This window comes from Phodopus roborovskii, unplaced genomic scaffold, assembly GCF_943737965.1.
Source record: "Phodopus roborovskii unplaced genomic scaffold, PHOROB, whole genome shotgun sequence".
Classification (NCBI taxonomy): domain Eukaryota; kingdom Metazoa; phylum Chordata; class Mammalia; order Rodentia; family Cricetidae; genus Phodopus; species Phodopus roborovskii.
In genome coordinates this window covers 21,310,959-21,328,230 of record NW_026126469.1, presented here as the reverse complement: position 1 = coordinate 21,328,230, position 17,272 = coordinate 21,310,959, and the positions used below count along the sequence as shown (strand labels likewise).

The window sequence follows — 17,272 nt, the reverse complement described above, 5'->3', positions numbered from 1 at the left end:
CAGCACAGCACCCACCTCTGGTGCCCACCTCTGGCTGGGAGCTCAAACACATGGGCACCTACTGAGCCCCATGCCCCCCCAACACCTCCCACCCCAGGGGAGAAGGGAAGGGGAAAGGGGTGAGGGAAAACTCCCAGAATTCACCCCGTTAATACTCCCAACACCAATCCAACAATAACAACACACACCACAACAATTAAAGAGCTGTGTTTAAATAAGGTCACGGTTAGAGTGGAGTGATCCTGCCGAAACCAGTTTCCCCTGTCCCTTCTCTTCTAAAAGTGGTTTCCCGTTTGTGGCCAGGCTCGGGTACCCTTTTCATTCCAGCACTCACCATGCAGAGGCCGGTGGATCTTTGTGAGTTCAAGGTCAGCCTGGTCTACATAGTGAGACTCCATCTCAAGGAGGGAGGGAAGGAAGGAAGGAAGGAAGGAAGGAAGGAAGGAAGGAAGGAAGGAAGGAAGAAGAGAAAAGAGGAAAAAGTGGTTTCTCATTTTCCTAAATTTCAAACTCCATCCCCTGACCCAAAGGTGAGTAGGTCAACCTGCCATTCCCAGCTGCCTCGTCACTTCATGCCCCACTTCACACAGGCCTCAGCCACTCTGAACCCAATTCTTCAGGGCTGGGACCACCCCTCCTCCAGATCCTCACACTGTGGTACCCTCAGGCTGGGTTGCTCTCTATATCTCCTGTTCCCGCTCCACTGGTTTCCTATAAGCAAGGCTGATAGAAGGGGCTCCTGACGTCTTCCTCAAAGAGCCCTGCCCTAAGGACAGAGAGTACCTCCCTAATTATTGCATATGGGAGCTCTGAGAAAATGTCTGGGTTTGCCTCTCACTCTTCAAATACAAACCCTGGCCACTATGCCCATCACACAGATGGTGGATGGATAAATGACTAAGGATATAGCTGTAAGAATTCAGGCATTATGCTGGCCTGCCCCTGTAGAATGCACTCAGGCAGTACCCTGGTCAGCCCAGGGCTCCGTGAATACTATTAGTCAGCACGCAGATGCAGAGGACCCCTTTAAAAGAAAGACCCTGCCCACTTAAGTTCTATTTCCCTCTCTCTCTCTCTCCCTGCTGTTCCCCTGGGGCAGACAGGACTGCCTGTCTCTTCTGTTTTCTCTCTGTCTCTGTGTCTCTTTACCTCTTTTCTCTTTCCTTCCCCCTCCCTCCCCTTTCGAATAAAACTTCTCACTTAAGCTTTGTCTGCCTGGCATGTTTTTCCATACCCTCAGCCTGGGTCACCCTCATCTGCCATGGATTCCGCCAACGTTCCCCTCAAGCTCCATTTTATAATAACAATAGCAAGCGGGGAACCCTGAACTGCACAGACAGGCAACATTGAAGGGAAGATCAGGGTCACCAGAAACAAAACCAAACAAAACATTCAGACCATATCAAGAAAGTCTTGAGAAAATTAGGAGCCTTTCTCCTTTCTTTCTCTCTTTCTCTTTCTCTTTCTCTTTCTCTTTCTCTTTCTCTTTCTCCTTCTCCCTCCCTCCCTCCCTCGCTCTGTCCCTCCCTCCCTCCCCCCCCTCTCTCTCTCTCTTCCTTCTTGATGAGGAGCTAGGCAGCACAGAAGCTCAGGATGGATGGTGGCATGGTTAGAGATCTATCCACAGCCAGCATCTTGGGATGTTCCCTTGGGTTCTGGGTTGCATTACAAGGGCATCTTCTTCAGGAGGGTCGGGGGCTAGTGTAGAGCAATGGTACTCAAGGTTGAGTTTATGTCACTAATGAGGACCATGACAGTCCAAGCTTTTTGGCCCTATACCAGGAGTTTCTGGTTTGGCAGGATTTGGATAACTTCCATTTCTAACAGATTTCCAGGAGAAGATAAGAAATACAATGTCCAGGAGAAACTGGAGCTGAGAGAACTTGGAGAACAGTTGGAAGAGACTACATGTTAAAGGCTAACTCTCCAGGCTTTGGATTCTGACATGAATCATACTTTGTTATGCACTTGGACAATAGAAGAACTCCTTGCTTCTCTAGCCTCAGCTATTGAGTGAGGATAAGGATAGCACTGCAGGTTGGACATCCTTCATCTGAAAACTGAAACCTGACATGTTTTGAAATCCTAAGTTCGCTATTCTTCTTTGCAGTGTGTGTAGTGTACATATCTGTGGGCTCCATGACAAGGCCAGAGGAGTGATGTCTTGTCTATTGCTCTTCACCTCATTTCCTTGAGATAGAATCTCTTACCGTGATGTGGGATGCAACCTCTGTATGCTTTGACTATGTTTTATTACCATTGGTTAATAAAGAAGCTGATTTGGCCATTAGCCAGGCAGAATATAGCTAGACAGGAAATCCAAGCAGAGATACAGAGAGAAAGAAGGCGGAGTCAGAGAGATGCTTTGTAGCTGCCAGAGGAGTAAGATGCCAGAGCATTACTGATGAACTACAGTCATGTGGCGATACACAGATTAGTAGAAATGGGTTAATTTAATTGTGAGAGCTAGTAAGTAATATGCCTGAGCCATTGGCCAAACAATTATAATTAATAGTAAGATTCAGAGTGGTTATTCAGGAACTAGTGGGCAGGAGAGAAACCAGCTACATGCTGTCCCTGGAAATCTCCATTTTCTGGCACTCAATAAACCCCAGTACATGTCTCTGCCCTCCCATGTGCTAAAATTATAAGTGCATGGTCCAGTTTTTACAATCATGCTGGGGATGTGAACTTAGGTCTTCATGTTGTGCCCAGTTCTCAGAACCCCCAAAAGCCACCACCAACTACAAGGTAGTTGGTAGGCTGTACCCTGGATTCCACTGGCTCAGGGGCAAACGGAATATGGCTTACAGCTGGGGGGGGGGGTATGGTTAAGGGAAAGTTCAAAAGACTGAAAGTCTTGAGATTATAAAGCTTCCATGGTTACATAGGATGAAACAATAACTGTATTGTAGGGGAAATAATATCTCCTGGGCCAGAACTTGAAAGTTCTCTTTTTCCTATATGGGCTTTGGAGTCTAAGTTTTTAGATTTTTATTAATTTTTTTCCATTTCACTCATGCTTATACAATAAGCTCTCTTACCCACTAAGCTATCTCCTCAGCACCCCCAAAACTTTCTGAGTACCAACAAGATACTCAAAACATGTCTGATTTTTAGATCATCTCAGAATCATATTTTCATATTAAGCATACTCAATCAATAAACTTAAAAACCTCAATCTGGTTGATGACTACCTTATATGCCAACTGCCTTCATCCAGTACCTGATGGAAGCAGAAACAGACACCCACAGCTAAACACTGAGCAGAACTTCTGGAATCCAGTTGCAGAGAGGGAGAAGTGATAAGCAAAGGGGTGAAGACCAGGCTGGAGAAACCCACAGAAACTGCTGACCTGAACAAGGGGAGCTCATGAACCCCAGTCTGATAGATGGGAAATCAGACTCCCTGAACACGGGTGTCAGTTAGGAGGACAGGGCAGTCTATGGGACCTCTGGTAGTGGATCAGTATTTATCCCTAGTGTACAAAAAGACCTTTGGGAGCCCATCCCACATAGAGGGATACCTAGACACATGGGGGAGGGCCTAGGCCCTGCTCCAAATGATGCGATAGACTTTAAAGCTCCCCAATGGAAGGCCTCATCCTCCCTGAGGAGCAAAAGAGGATGAAATAGGGGGCCGGAGGGGGGCAGGGAAAGAGGAGAGGGAGAGGGAACTGGGATTGACATGTAAAACAAGATTGTTTCTAATTTAAATTAAAAAAAAAAAATGTACTAACAAAAAAAAAAAAAAAAAAAACCTCAGTTTGGAACACTTCCAGTACCAAGCACTTTGGATAAGAGATACTCAACCTGCAAAAGGGCAATCAGGGAGTCAGCTCCTTACCCCTGCTTATGCTCACCTCGTGCTCTCTAGCAGAGCTCTCCAGTGGAACTACCCTCCTTTTTGACTGAGCCATCCCTTTAGAGCAGTGGTTCTCAACCTTCCTAATGCTTCAGCCCTTTAATACAGTTCCTCATGTTTGGTGACCCCTCCTACTGTAAAATTATTTGCTCATACTTCATAACTGTAATTTTGCTACTGTTATGAAGCATAATGTAAATACCTGATATGCAGGAGGTGGTGATATGCAATCACCTCCCACAGGGGCCACGACCCACAGGTTGAGAACCACTGCTTTAGAGGCACCTAACTGAACCTATGTCTTACCATCATTATTGTATTATTATTATTATTATTATTATTATTATTACTACTACTACTACTGTGGGAGGCAAGTGTGTGGGGATCAGATTAATACTCTGTGGAATTGGACTCAGTTTTCTTCTTCCACCTTTATGTGGGTCCCAAAGATCAAATTCAGGTCATCAACACTGTCAACCTACCAGCCTATGCCCACTGAGCCATCCCCTCTGGCCCCTAGATGGGCATTTTTTTTTTTTCCTTTATGTCCATCACTGTGTTACTCAGTTCTACATTGTACCCTGCTTTGTGCTATGTAATAGATCTTACACATTGCCAGTGTTATGTGTATAGTCACATTTTAGAAAACTGGCATATCACAGTAACAAAATGATGTACAGGTTTCCAAGACGCAGCTTCCTGGGTGCGAGCAGCAGGTACAATGTCCACTTAGAAACTGTAGTTTATAAAGAAGAGGCAAAAGACACAAAGGTTGAGCACTAGATCTAACAGTGGTCTTTCAGGTGAGCAAATCACCCCTAGCCCAGGCAAAGTAAGACCCCCCCTCATAGATGGGCTATGTTGAAAGCTAGAGTCATATGATTCCAGGTTGAGCACTCTATCTTTGAGCACAGGTCTCCTAAGAGCCCTCAGACTAGCTCATGATGGCCACTTTTCTCGAATCTCTGAAGAGGCAGCAGAATGCTGCTAAGGGCAGGTTCTGGCGGTCAGAAATGATGTGGTGGTGGCCAGTCTCCAGGACTGGGCTGTGACAGACAGAAGGTCTTCAGCAATGAAAGCTGTGTATGGAGACTGTGCAGGACAAGACATGTAAGCCCAAACCTAAGGGCTCAGGTAGGTTTCAGACCACACATCAGAAGCAGGGAGAGGCTGGGGAGGCAGATGCTTCAGGAAGGAAGAAAAAGAAGGAGCCAAGCTTCGCAGCAGGAAGGCGTGTAGTTTAGGGAGCCTGGGGGTAACCAATCTGGCTGCAGGCAAGGGAGGAAGGTGCCTAGGCAGGGGCAGGGGTAAATGGGTGATGGGAGTATGGAGTGGAGTCGAGACATATCCGTTGTCTAGTTCGCAGATGATCACTGACGGCACCCCAGAAAAGGAGCAGTAGGGGAAGGGGCGGGGTGTGCTGAGGTGTGTCAGTCAACTGTGAATGGAAAAGGGACATTTTCAGAATAAACCTTCAAGAGTTTGGTGGGAATGAGCCTCTGTCTTTACCGGCTGCAGAATTCTGAGAACTCAGACCAAGCAGAATGGAACTGCCACGGCGGGGCAGACCCCAAACCTTAGGTGGAAGACAACACATTGCTGTTCTTACATTTACATGAAGCGATACCTGCCCCTCCTTCCTCACCATTGCGCTTTGAATGTGAACTGCCTCTCACAGACACATGTATTTGTACACTTGGTCTGCAGGGAACAGTGCTGTTCTGGAACATTATGAAACCCTTAGGAGGTGGAACCTTGCTAGAGGAAGTGGGTCCCTCGTGGGGGGCCTTGCAGTTGTGTAGCCCAGCCTACTGCCTTCCTACTCTCTGCTTCTTGGCTGGGAACACGTTGTGACCAGCTGCCTCACACCTATGCTACCTTGCCTCCCCTAACCTGATGCACTCAATCGTCCTTAAGCCATGAGCCAATTTCCCCTAAATATCTTCTTATCAGATATTTAGGCACAGCAAAAACAAAAGTAACAAATTTTTATGTTTTTGCCTCCCCCTCCAAAAGACCCAAATTGTCATCTCAGCTTTTCTTCGCCACGGCTCTAACACAGCTAAAAGAGAAGATGCTGACAATGAATGAAGTGCCCTTGCCAATGATGGCTTATGTTCTTAATCAATTCCTGTTTTCTCACTGCTGAGACCAAATACCTGACAAATGCACCTTCAGGGAGATTTTATTCGGGCTCACGGTGTGAGGGGCACTGTCCCTCATGGCAGGGGACAGTGTCTATGGTGGTGGGAGCATGCGGGTGGTGTCCCTCACATCTCTGCAAGACCAGGCACCAGAGAAAGGCAGGTGCCAATGTTCAAATCACTTTCACTTTTGTTCTGCCTGGAACAGCAGCCCAGGAGAAGGCACCACACACATTCAGGGTGGGTCTTCTCTCCTCAACTAAACCCCTCTGGCAGCACCTTCAAAGACACCCCCATAATACCAACCACCACACACACACTGACTGGAATACATAGAAAAACAAAACCTCCGCTTCACAAGGCACCTTCAGATATTTTCTGTTAAACAATAAACAAGGTCCTAGGAGACAAGCTGCATGGCTTTACATGCATGTGGACACGGGGCTTGTCTGCAGTCACCCTAAGGTGCTCAGGGTCAAGATTCTTCCCTGTGCTTCTCCTCTAGTTAGGGGAAGAGGCGGGGCAATCTCTAACCCATGTGTTCCCTATTTGGCTGAAGGATAATTCGGTATGAGCAGCTTACTCAAATCCCAGTCAGCTCTTGTGCAAAGATGGAGCATCTGGGAGGGGAGAATGTGTTTGCTGGGGGGTCAGGAAAGGGAATTTGGTTCTCTGGGAGCTTTGAAGCCTACCGACTCCAACCCCTCAGAGGGAAAAGAATGGAATCTGGAGTGATGGCCTTGATTACCAAATGCACACCTAGCTCCTCTTACAGAATGCCCTCATTATGGGTAAGGCGTAGCTGGAGTGACCAAGTCACCTTTACCAACGTCAGGGCTGGCTTTGCTATCTGGGGACTCGGCCTCTGTCATTTCATCCCTAATGTGAATCTCAAGGCTTAAAACACAGCAGGTCTTTGTGGATTCTGAGTGTTTACCCCATTTGTGCTTCCTCCTGAGATCTACCAACCCCACAGCACCCTGTATGGGCCACACACCTTTACCTCTGCTCTGCCACACACACCCCAGGGTTGGTGGGGAAGTACAGGGAGAGGAGGTACCTGAACACTTCTGTACCTTTGTGTGCTTGCTGCTGGTCCTCAGAATCTACTATGCATCGAGTGATGGGGGGTGGGTGGGTAGGTGGATGGATGGATGGATGGTTGGTCGGTTTTTGTTCCTGTCATCCCCTCCATGACAGAGGGATAAGCTCCGTTCAGTCATGCAGACAAAAGCTCAGTGGGTATAAACCAAGATCTATGCACGAAGCACAAATCTAAGTTAGAGTTGGAATCGAACTCAAATCTACAATGTTTCTTAAACAAATGGACTTCTGGCACTGGACCCACACACAGAAGCAGCAGGATTTTTCAGGTTGCGGGAGAAAAAGGAAGTAGCAATTAGTCCATCACAAATGCAAGAATTTCCCATCTTCCTTTTTCTTTAGCCTCTAACCTTTACTCTGTACAACAAACCACACTGGACATCCACGGTAATCAACACATAAGGTTTACTCTACACAATACACCACATTGGACGTCTGCTCATAGGTTTTTAGGAAGAGACCTGAAGAGCCAGCAGCATCCAGGCAGAAAAAGTTCAAATTTAAATGAGAAATGCCCCAATTATGGGTGATCTGGGTACATGTTTGTTTTTTCAAACTTTAGCACTAAAAGTTTTTAAATTCTTGACTTCCTTCCATCTTGTGACTCTTCTCACATGCGGTCTGACTGTCACCTAATGCCCTAGTTGTCTCTATCATTTTCTCTTGAAAACTTTAAAGTCCAGGGCCTGGTTGCCTACATTCTAAACCTAGTACCCTCGCCCCATCCTAAAGATCTGGTGAGTTATTTCTGAACTGGGAGAAATCAGACAATGGCAATGTCTGTCTCATAGTAGAGAGAATGGTAAATGTCCCCAATAAGCAAGGAGTCTGACACATAGCAGGCAACCCATAGCATTGTCTATATCACTGTATCCTTTGCATTTGTTTCATCTAAATTAAGAGGTTAGGATCAACTAAGGCCAGAATGTTAAAGAAAATTGCCTTAGAAGACTTGAAATTACACAAATGTAAGCTATCATGATAGCCTCTGCTTTGCAAAAGCAGCTAGTAGACTGAGTGATTTCCAGCTCCAAAGCCCAGTAAACCCATTCATAGTTTGCCTCTTCTGTGAAAGAGGAAGGGAGCATAGACTTGTCATTTAAGGGCAGAGTGGAAACTTCAGATGAGCTCTGAGAACGAATGGGAAGGAGGGAAGAGGAGGGGATTCTTTGTTTCCTGACACCAGGTACTTTCCATGAGCATTTTTGCTGTGCCAAGTGAGGATTGGCACCCTCCAGTAAAATAGAAGGAAAGCAGACCATGAAGGCACAGTGTCTCACCAGACAAATGCCATAGATTCCCAAGTGCATGTAAAACCTAGTACACTTCTTACTTTAGTGTAGTATCAGATGGGAAAAGACATTACAGTTTCTAGATGATGCCATCCATACAGAATAGAAATGTAGGTGACATTTTTTTTTCTTTGAATCGACTTTGGGGGGGGGAGCACAGGGAAGAGAGCTAGATGGTATTTCCCCCTCTGCCCTGTATAGTTCTGCTTGAGGGACATAAGCTATAGTTTGTACTTGGGATGCCCCAAAGGACCCATGGGTTAAAGACTGGGTCCCAAGATGGTGAAAACTCTGAGAGTGGAAACTAAATACAATTTTCTACTGTTGTGCAATGTTCTCAAAGAGGACTGACTTGGAGTGCTGGCCTTCTTCTCTTCTGAATCACCCAACTGCCATGAGGTGAGTTACTGGGCCCCACCACAGACTCACCACAGGCCCCAAAGCAAGCGTGAGCTGAAACTTCCAATACTGTGAGCCAAGACAAACCTTCCCCTTCCTAAGATGACATTCTCTTGTTACAGCAACTCAAAGTTAACCCACACAAGTTGGTAGACTGGGACATAGAGCCCAGCTGGCGCATATGGGACATATGGTCCCCTACTGATGGAAATTGGGTCTGTTGAGGGTTTGTAAATCAGGCACTTCAGCTCCACTCAGAAGGTTAACAAAAAGCACACAGATTCAATCCTATCAGAGTTTCAGAGTTTATGTGCGAACAAGCTATCTCCTTGAGTGTATTTACCATTGATACTTGCTACATTCCCTTAGATAACAGAGCAAATAGGAGAGAAGTTAAAAGGACCAACAAGGAGCAATGTACAAGAAAGAACAGAGAGCACTGGGAGAGAAGTGTGGATGAGCAGAAAGTGGGTGGGACAGAAATTATGCCCAGACATGCAGAGCTGGGCTTCGAGAGGGGAGCTAAGCACCTGGTTTCTACGATACTGAAAGAGCATGAGCATCCCTACATTGTCAAATGCGGTACTGACTATCCAATCACACATTATCTCATCCTACCTTTGAAGAAAAAATAAAAGTCCTTTTTTATTTATTTTTCTCAAGTTTATCATTGGAGACAACCCTCAAAGGGATGACCTAAACTGGCACACAGCCATTAAACCACAATGGTACATTTAAAATGAAATCTCCTAAAATCTCAAGCTCTGCCCTGTTCTTATCACACCATCCCATTTTCCAGATACGTTTCCAAAAAAAGGTTGAAATTTAACCATTAAGGAATGTTCTGGGCTAAAGATGTAGCTCGGTGGGGAAGAGAACTTGCTGCTTGCCCGGAAACCTGGAGTTTAGTTCCCAGCATCCACTTTAGGTGACTCATAACACCTGTAACTCTAGATTCAGGGGAATGTGATACTATCTTCTGACCTCCACTGGTACCCAGACACATAGGAATATACACATACAGACACACAAATAAAAGTAAAAATTAAAAAAAAATTCTCTAATTTTAAGACATTCACAAATTTATTCTAAACATTGTGCATAGAAAATCTTTTCCTTTTTTGTTTATTAATATGACATAAACAAGAAGTACCATCAACACAATGAGTAAAAGCAAAAAAAAAAAAAAAAAAGTCCCTTCTGACTTGTCATTAATTTCACCCCATGGAGTTGTCACTGTTGATTGTCTGGTATACACCCTTCCATATCTTTCCATCACTTCCTGAAATGAACTATATTTACACTGGTTAGCAACTTCATTTTAATTTCAAATGACTGACATATTCTATAAAAGTATCTACGATCTATTTGTTTCCAGTAACTACATGAAAATCACTCTGTTGTATATAACTTATTACAAATTTTCATAAAAATGGGAGTTTAGGTTGCTTTTGATTTTTTTACTGCCAGAAACAATGATGGTATGAATTGATGAAATGGATATTTTAATGTGATTATCTGTTTATCTGCACATTTTTATTCTATAGTGTTTGCCCAGTCAAAGGGAATAAGCCTTTTTCTGTTTTAATAGGTATTTCAGAAATTAACTTTATATTCCCATAAACAGTAAATGGCATTACTATGCTTTACCACAATCTTTCCAAAAGGGGAAACTTGAAATCTAAAAAAAAAAAAAAAAAAAAAAAAAAAAGGAGGGGGGAGTGAAAAACTATTAGGTGGTGGAAAAAATTTTTACAGGTACCCACTCAGGTAATTTGAACTTGACATTCCTTTGGTTACTAGTAAGAAAGGACAAGACTTGTTTGAGGGGCAAGCAGGGGTTTCCCAAAGTCTTTTGCCCTGCTTGGTGATTCATGACCCCACATGCTAATCTCAGAGCATATGCAAATTTGGGTCCCACCAAAATGCACACATACATTTGTTTTTGAGTGCATACTCTGAGCTAGATACAGTTCCAGAAGACAGGGTCTGTCCTCTTGGAACTCATCCTCTTGGGGGAACTCAATAATAGACAATAAAACACAGAGACAAAATAATCTGTCATGAGCAAGTCTGGCAGGGTTCTCAGAAAAGACAACTTCTACCACCGTACACCAAGGGGCTGGCAGAAACGTGGGCCCAGCATGCTCCTGGTGACTCTTTGGTGTTTCAAACTCTAAATCAAGCCCAGCTCCTAACAACTCCCTTCTGTACAAACTTAGGCCTCTTTCATGTTCCCATTTTAGCAGATGAGCAAGACCAAAACTCAGGAGCCACCCCGTTGTCTCTTTCTACCTTCTTATTTATAGACAACCTTGCCACATTGGGTTTACTTTTCTCTTAACTACTCCTGGGATCTCTAGTCATCTTCACAACACTCTCAGTACAAACATTGCCTTAACTTAGCTGTTACAGTAAGTCTCTGTGATTTACCAATGTATGGATCCCACAGTGCTGTTCATCTCCCAACTCAGACTCCTTAAGTTCGCTCCTCCGGCAGTTTTTCATTGTTTTTTACACACACACACACACACACACACTTTCCCACCACACCCATGAAACCATTCATGTCAGACCCTCCACTCTTCTCTGTCCTCATCACACACTGTTGTTTTCTCCATTTTGCCTCACTGACATTTTTTTGCCTGCCCTCCCCTGAGCTCCTATCTTGTGATCCAGCATAGGCCATTCCTTTGGTTTCAGATAATCATTCCTCAACTCACACATGTCTTCGGAGAGTGCCTCCCGCTTGGAGGGAGTTCAGCCATTATGTGCTCTCCTGATGCCTTACCCTGGCTTTATAGTCTTAGTCACAGCTCTGCCTCGGCAGGGGTGTGTCTTTTCTTTAGAACACAAGAATCTTGGGGGCCAGGCCCATGACTGCTTTTGTTTGTGGGTACAGGCACCTTATGTAAAATGATGTGTTATGTGCGTGCTGAAAAAAAAAAAAAAAAAAAAAAAAGAACACTCAATATAGGCAAAATTACTCAGAATAAATTTTAAGTTTATAATTAATTTTTTAATTTTATACAGTTCATAAGATAAAGTCAGAGTTAACCATCAGTGATATGGTCATACAAAAGAAAAGAATGGCCTACAATGGGGTATGTTAAGCCATACTGTTATCAGTGGAGAGTCAAAGCTGCCGGTTGGAGATCCCTGACAATAGAGGTCCTTGAATTCCAGGAAGCTTCTTGAATGGAGAGTAAAAGTGGAGGAGGTGAAGAAGATTAACCTAGCCTGTCATTCTGTGGGCGGAGGATGCTGATATAAAGAGTCAGAGGCCTAGAGGCAAGGAGATGGTCTGCTAACAGGGGCTAGTGCAGGTGTTGGCACCTAGAATCAAAAAAACAAGCCAAGCCTGGAATTAACTAAGCAATATAACCTGGTCCTTAAAAATGGGAAATGAATAAAATAGCAAAACTATCATCCTTCAACCCTGCCTTACCCATCAACATTTGAAAACTGGAAAAAAAAAAAAAAATCTACAGGTAATTAGAAATGGGAGAATCTGGAAAAGCACTATGGTATTTCTCCCAGGGACGTCACAAACAAAACAAGCTTTTCTGCTGAAATGAATTCAGGAAGAAGGTATACCAATAATTGCCCAACATTTCACACCATGGAGTTGCATTTGGGGCTAGACGTTTGATTGGCATCTATTCCATCACTGAGGGCTGATCACCAGCTCTAGTTCTGTGTATCAGGATTCAACTAAACCAAACCAGCCTGCTCCACTGCTGGAAATAAGGGGAAGGAGCAGAGGTGCCAGCTTCCGTGTCTCAATGTAACACACAGGGCTTCCCTGGACCCAGAGTTTCTTATCTGTACTAACATCAGGGGTGGGGTGGGGTGGGGTGAGGGAAGAAGGGGTAGAATGGCTTCTTTTTGTGTGTAACAGGGCATGGGAATTCTGTAAGGAATTTCAGGAGCCCTCGAGGGGACAGAGAGGTTCTAAGTGGGCAATTAACCACCACACATAACCATCTTACCCTGAGAGGCTCCGCATCACTATATACCATATTGAGGATTTTATAAGATTTCACCAGTTCTAAGTATGACCCACCTCTCCACCTCCAGCACCTCGAGGAAATCACTGCTGCTTTGTCTGAGGATTGTGTCCCTTATGTGTCAGCTGTTGGATTTCCCGAAGTGTAAGAATATGGCTGGATAACTGCTAGTTTCTGTAAAGTAATACAATTTTTCTTCAGGTAGGGCCTAGTGGTGGTAGCCTTTAATCTCAACACTCTGGAGGCTGAGACAAGTGGAGCTCTGTAAACTTGAGGGCAGCCTGGTTCATGTAGAGTTTCAGGACAGCCAGGGCTACACAGAGAGACCCAGTCTCAAAACAACAACAAGACAGAAGCTTTTACAAAAGCACACATGCCACTCACCTTTTAGAATCAGAGGGAAGCTAAACTTTCACTCCAAAAATAAACTCTAAGAGTGACAAAAACAAGCAAAGCTAGGATCCAATAATGCCAAGTGCTAAAGTGCTTATTTTAGCCTAACTTAATATTTTGCAGTAAGAAACAAGAATTCAGGTATCATTCATGTGATGAAAATTCCTCTTACCCCCACCCCCTTAAAAAAAAGAAAGACTTCAGAGAATAACAAAGCAACACACAGCTGGCAAGTGATCTTTACAGAGCTTAGAGCCTGGTGGTGGGAACTTCTCAAGACTCCCTGACCTCAGCGCCTTCCTCTGGAACTTTACAATTCTATCACTGGCCTATACTTCTCAACTGTGGAAAGTCAGATGCTAATCAGGGAGTTAGTTGACTCTTAACAAGCCAAAATGGAACAAGTTATAGACCACAAAAGAGCACACTCAGATACAGGGGTTTCCAATAAATGCACTGCAAGTTGGAATGGGTCTTCAAAAAAACTTACTTAACAGATTTTCCTACTTCATAGTGTGAGTGTAGGGATTGTTATCTCTGAGTTTTAATAGCAATAACATTTCATGTTAATTATTTTTTCTGATACAGCAACAACTGTCGTGAACCCTTTGTCTCTATGTTGCATGGCTTACATATGTGCACACATTACCGTACATGTGTAACACACATGTGTCCTGTGACTGCAAATTGTGGGAAAGTTTTTGATAAGCACGTTTTGTGAGACACTGCAAACAAGGAATGTTTCTACAGTTTTATCTGAAGTGATGTTTGTTTTAAAAATAAGGGAAAAGGTAAAAGTTGGGAGATGGGCTCATGTCCAGAATTGCTTGAGTAACTACAATGCCACAGCCACTGTGCTTGACCGTAAAACACCTAAAAAGAGATGTTCTTGTTGGGTGTGTGGGCAGCAGTAGTGGGAAAGATTTAACTTGCCTGTTTTCTAGATGAAAAGAACTGAAATAATTCACCCACAATTAAGAGTCGGAGCCTGAATTGTAACTTGACAGTCTCTGCTATAGTTAGGACTAAGAGTGCCTCCCAAACGCCCAGGGGTGAAAGACCCGATGCCAGTTTGGCCTCATTCATTGGTGGTAGCACCTTTAATGGGTGGAGCCTAGAGGAAGGCTATTGGAAAAGTGCCCTGGACACCAATATTGGGTGCCTGACTCTGTCCTGTTTCTCTGCCTGTGTTCCTCAACACTGAGGCAGGAAGTTTCTTCCACCACACATTCCCACATTAAGGCACTGCCTGGCCACAGGCCCAAAAGCAATAAAGCCGTTGAACCGTGGACTGAAAAGTCCAAGACTGTAAGCCAAAATGAGCCCCTTTTCAACTTGACTACCTCAGTTATTTTGTTACAGTAACCTTCAGGTTCTCAGTCACAGGGAAGGGAGGAGTTAGTTTCTTTAAGCTTAGTTCTACTGGGGTCCAAATCAATCATAGCTAGCATTATCAGCATGGCTAATAGTTATTAAGCCCTCCTTCACTTTGTACAAGCAATATATAAAGTACCTTAAAACTTTCATTTTAATTAATCCTTAAAACAACCTTATGAAATATGTATTATAATCCCTGTTTACTGAAGGCCCTAAACACTTCAGTAAATTGCCAGAGTCATACAGACATCCGCCATCCAGAGCCAACAAACATCACTTATACAAACCCGTGGTAAACAGCACTGCACTAATACCAAAAGCCCTCCACATATGCAGGGGCAGTATCTGTGAAAGTAGCCATTTCCCCTCAGAGTGCTGGGGTCTCTGTTTCTCATGCATAAAATCAAAGTGAGTCCAGATGATCACTGAAGTCTTCACTTTCCACACTCTAGTAAAACAGCGTCCAACTTCTACATAAGGAAGGTGGATGCAAGCACCACACCCTGTAATATTATCCTGCCTTGGGGTCCTAGTGACTAACATTTTATGACTGGCTCACAGACATGGGGCCTTCTGAAGTCTGTATACAGTTAGCAAGTTGTATACTCTAAGATAGATTTGGCGACTGTATTTGAAAATTTCCATTGTCATTTATAATTTAAAAACTGGACAGTTTAAAACAACAACATGCAGGTAGTTTAAGGCATTAAGGACCAAGGTGTATACACTGATGGGTTCCCCATCTGCAAGTGTTCTTATTCTATGCAGAAGACTGTTATGTCAGAAGTCCCAGGTTGGGAAACAGGATGGGCAGGAGCTGATGGAAGCAGACCTCTGTTTTCCTAAGCCAGCTCAAAGAGGAATCCTGTCCCCAGCTAACACAGACTTGGAGTAGAAAATTGGACAGACACACAGGAGAAAAGACCAGAGATGAGTCTAGGATGCTCACAAATTTGCATTTAAGGTCTAAGCTGGTTAACCGTTCTGGTGGCGATCTGAGCACCTAAATTCAAGTGAGGCCTTAGACGCTACCATGTGTGCATTGGCATCTGTTAGTGTCAGACAATTTAGAAAACCACACCTGAACAAAAATTTTGCACGCCAGCATGCCTCCAGAGCTCCAGAGGGCTGATCCCTCCCCATCCCCCGCCCCCATCCCCCCCACCCCCGGTTCGGTTCCCTATTGTCTTGCAACCCTCCCTCCTTTTATTCTCTGCTTTAAGCTTAAGTTCTCCTGGACTGTAGTTTGGGTGAAATTTGGTTACAACTGAGCAGCTCTCGAATTAGCTCATAGAAAGGAAATTCTTCTTCCCCCCTTCACATTACATCTGTTTGTTCAAAACTATCCAAGCTGCCGATTGGTCAGTGAGCAAACTGTGAGCAAACTTGCACCGACAACCTGGGGAAGAGGACAGCTATTTCCAAAGGGGACCAAGTGGGAAGTAAGCCGACATAAAACTGGGTGAACGTCCAAAGGAAATTAAAATTCTTGTGTACAGAGTCACAGCTACACGCTAAGGTGAACTGGGCTGAGAGGGCCTTCTCTTTTCCTACAAGGCTTCACTCACAGACAGGACCTCTGCCTTGTTTCCAAGAGATACCTTCAGACACACAAATCCCAAGTGAGGGGTTTGGTGTGGAAGCCAAAAGGATGGTGACTAGGCACCTGAAATGAGGGGCTAATGAGAGAAAAGTGAACACAAAAAGTAGAAAATGGCAGGTGCTAGTGTGTGTGGGGGGGCAGGTAAAAGAAACTCGAAATTACGCTCAACTCTCCTTCACACACTAATGCCCAGAAAAGAAGAAGAAAAAATAATAATGAATGCACTTTGGGCCAATATGGTTGTCCCTGCATCTACACCCTGAACGCAAGTATGACACGGAGGCTGCGGGCTCGGGGGGAGGGGGCGGGAGGAGGGAGGTATTAGGAAGTTTAAGAATGGTGATTTCACCTTTATCGATTCATTTTTAGCCGTCAAGTGTCTAACACGGTTTGGAGGGGAAATCCAAAGGCTAAGGTTCCTGATTTTCAGTTGCATCCGTTTCGGACGGCCCTGGGTTAGCTAATAAAGGAGGAAAACAACAGGTTCCCACGGGCAGATACTCGATCCGGCCACTGTACCTCCTTGTTGACCGTGCCAAGTGCTACCAGAGCGGGTCCCAGGCTTGCACCGTCCTGCGGGTGACCAGCTTTGCTAGCCAGGCAATAATGGCTTCCTGGCTCGAGCGGCCCAGGAAGGGACCCTTTATTGTTTATTTTCAGGGCTCACCTGCTGGAAGCCAGGTGAAAAGGAGCAGGCAAGGTGTTTGTAGCCCGTGGCCCATGCTGGCTCCTCTCTAGCTGCTGAGGCTCAAGGGCCTGGGGCAACCCCGTCTTTTTTCTTCAGCCGCCAGCCGGGACGCGCATCTCCGAAGAGCCAGCAGGTCTTGCAGCAAGGCCGGACCATTGGGTCCCCACAGGTATGGCCCAGCCCACCCGCACCTGAGGCTCTCGGGACTCCGCCCCAGCCCTGGGCGGTCGCGATTTCCTGCTCCGCCCAGGCTTGGGGACCTCAAGCCTCCGCCCTACCTGTCACAGGCTGCCAGGTGATCCATCTCCGCTGGAAACTGATCACCTAGCCAACAGGCCCCGCCTGTGCACAGAGAAAATTGTCACCTTCTTTGCAAAGTTCGAAGTCACTCTCAACC

The 17,272-nt window shown here is 45.0% G+C and overlaps 1 protein-coding gene across 2 annotated transcripts in view; it reads right to left on the bottom strand.

The window, feature by feature from the left end:
* The window catches only part of Ildr1 (immunoglobulin like domain containing receptor 1), a 34,831-nt gene extending 17,759 nt beyond the window's left edge, over positions 1–17,072 (bottom strand). For both annotated transcript variants that reach the window (XM_051191418.1, XM_051191419.1), the window contains exon 1: positions 16,855–17,072. In XM_051191418.1, the coding sequence (XP_051047375.1) occupies positions 16,855–16,909 (55 nt within the window). In that variant the 5' untranslated portion in view covers positions 16,910–17,072. The remainder of the gene's footprint in view (positions 1–16,854) is intronic.
* Positions 17,073–17,272: the final 200 nt, after the last annotated feature.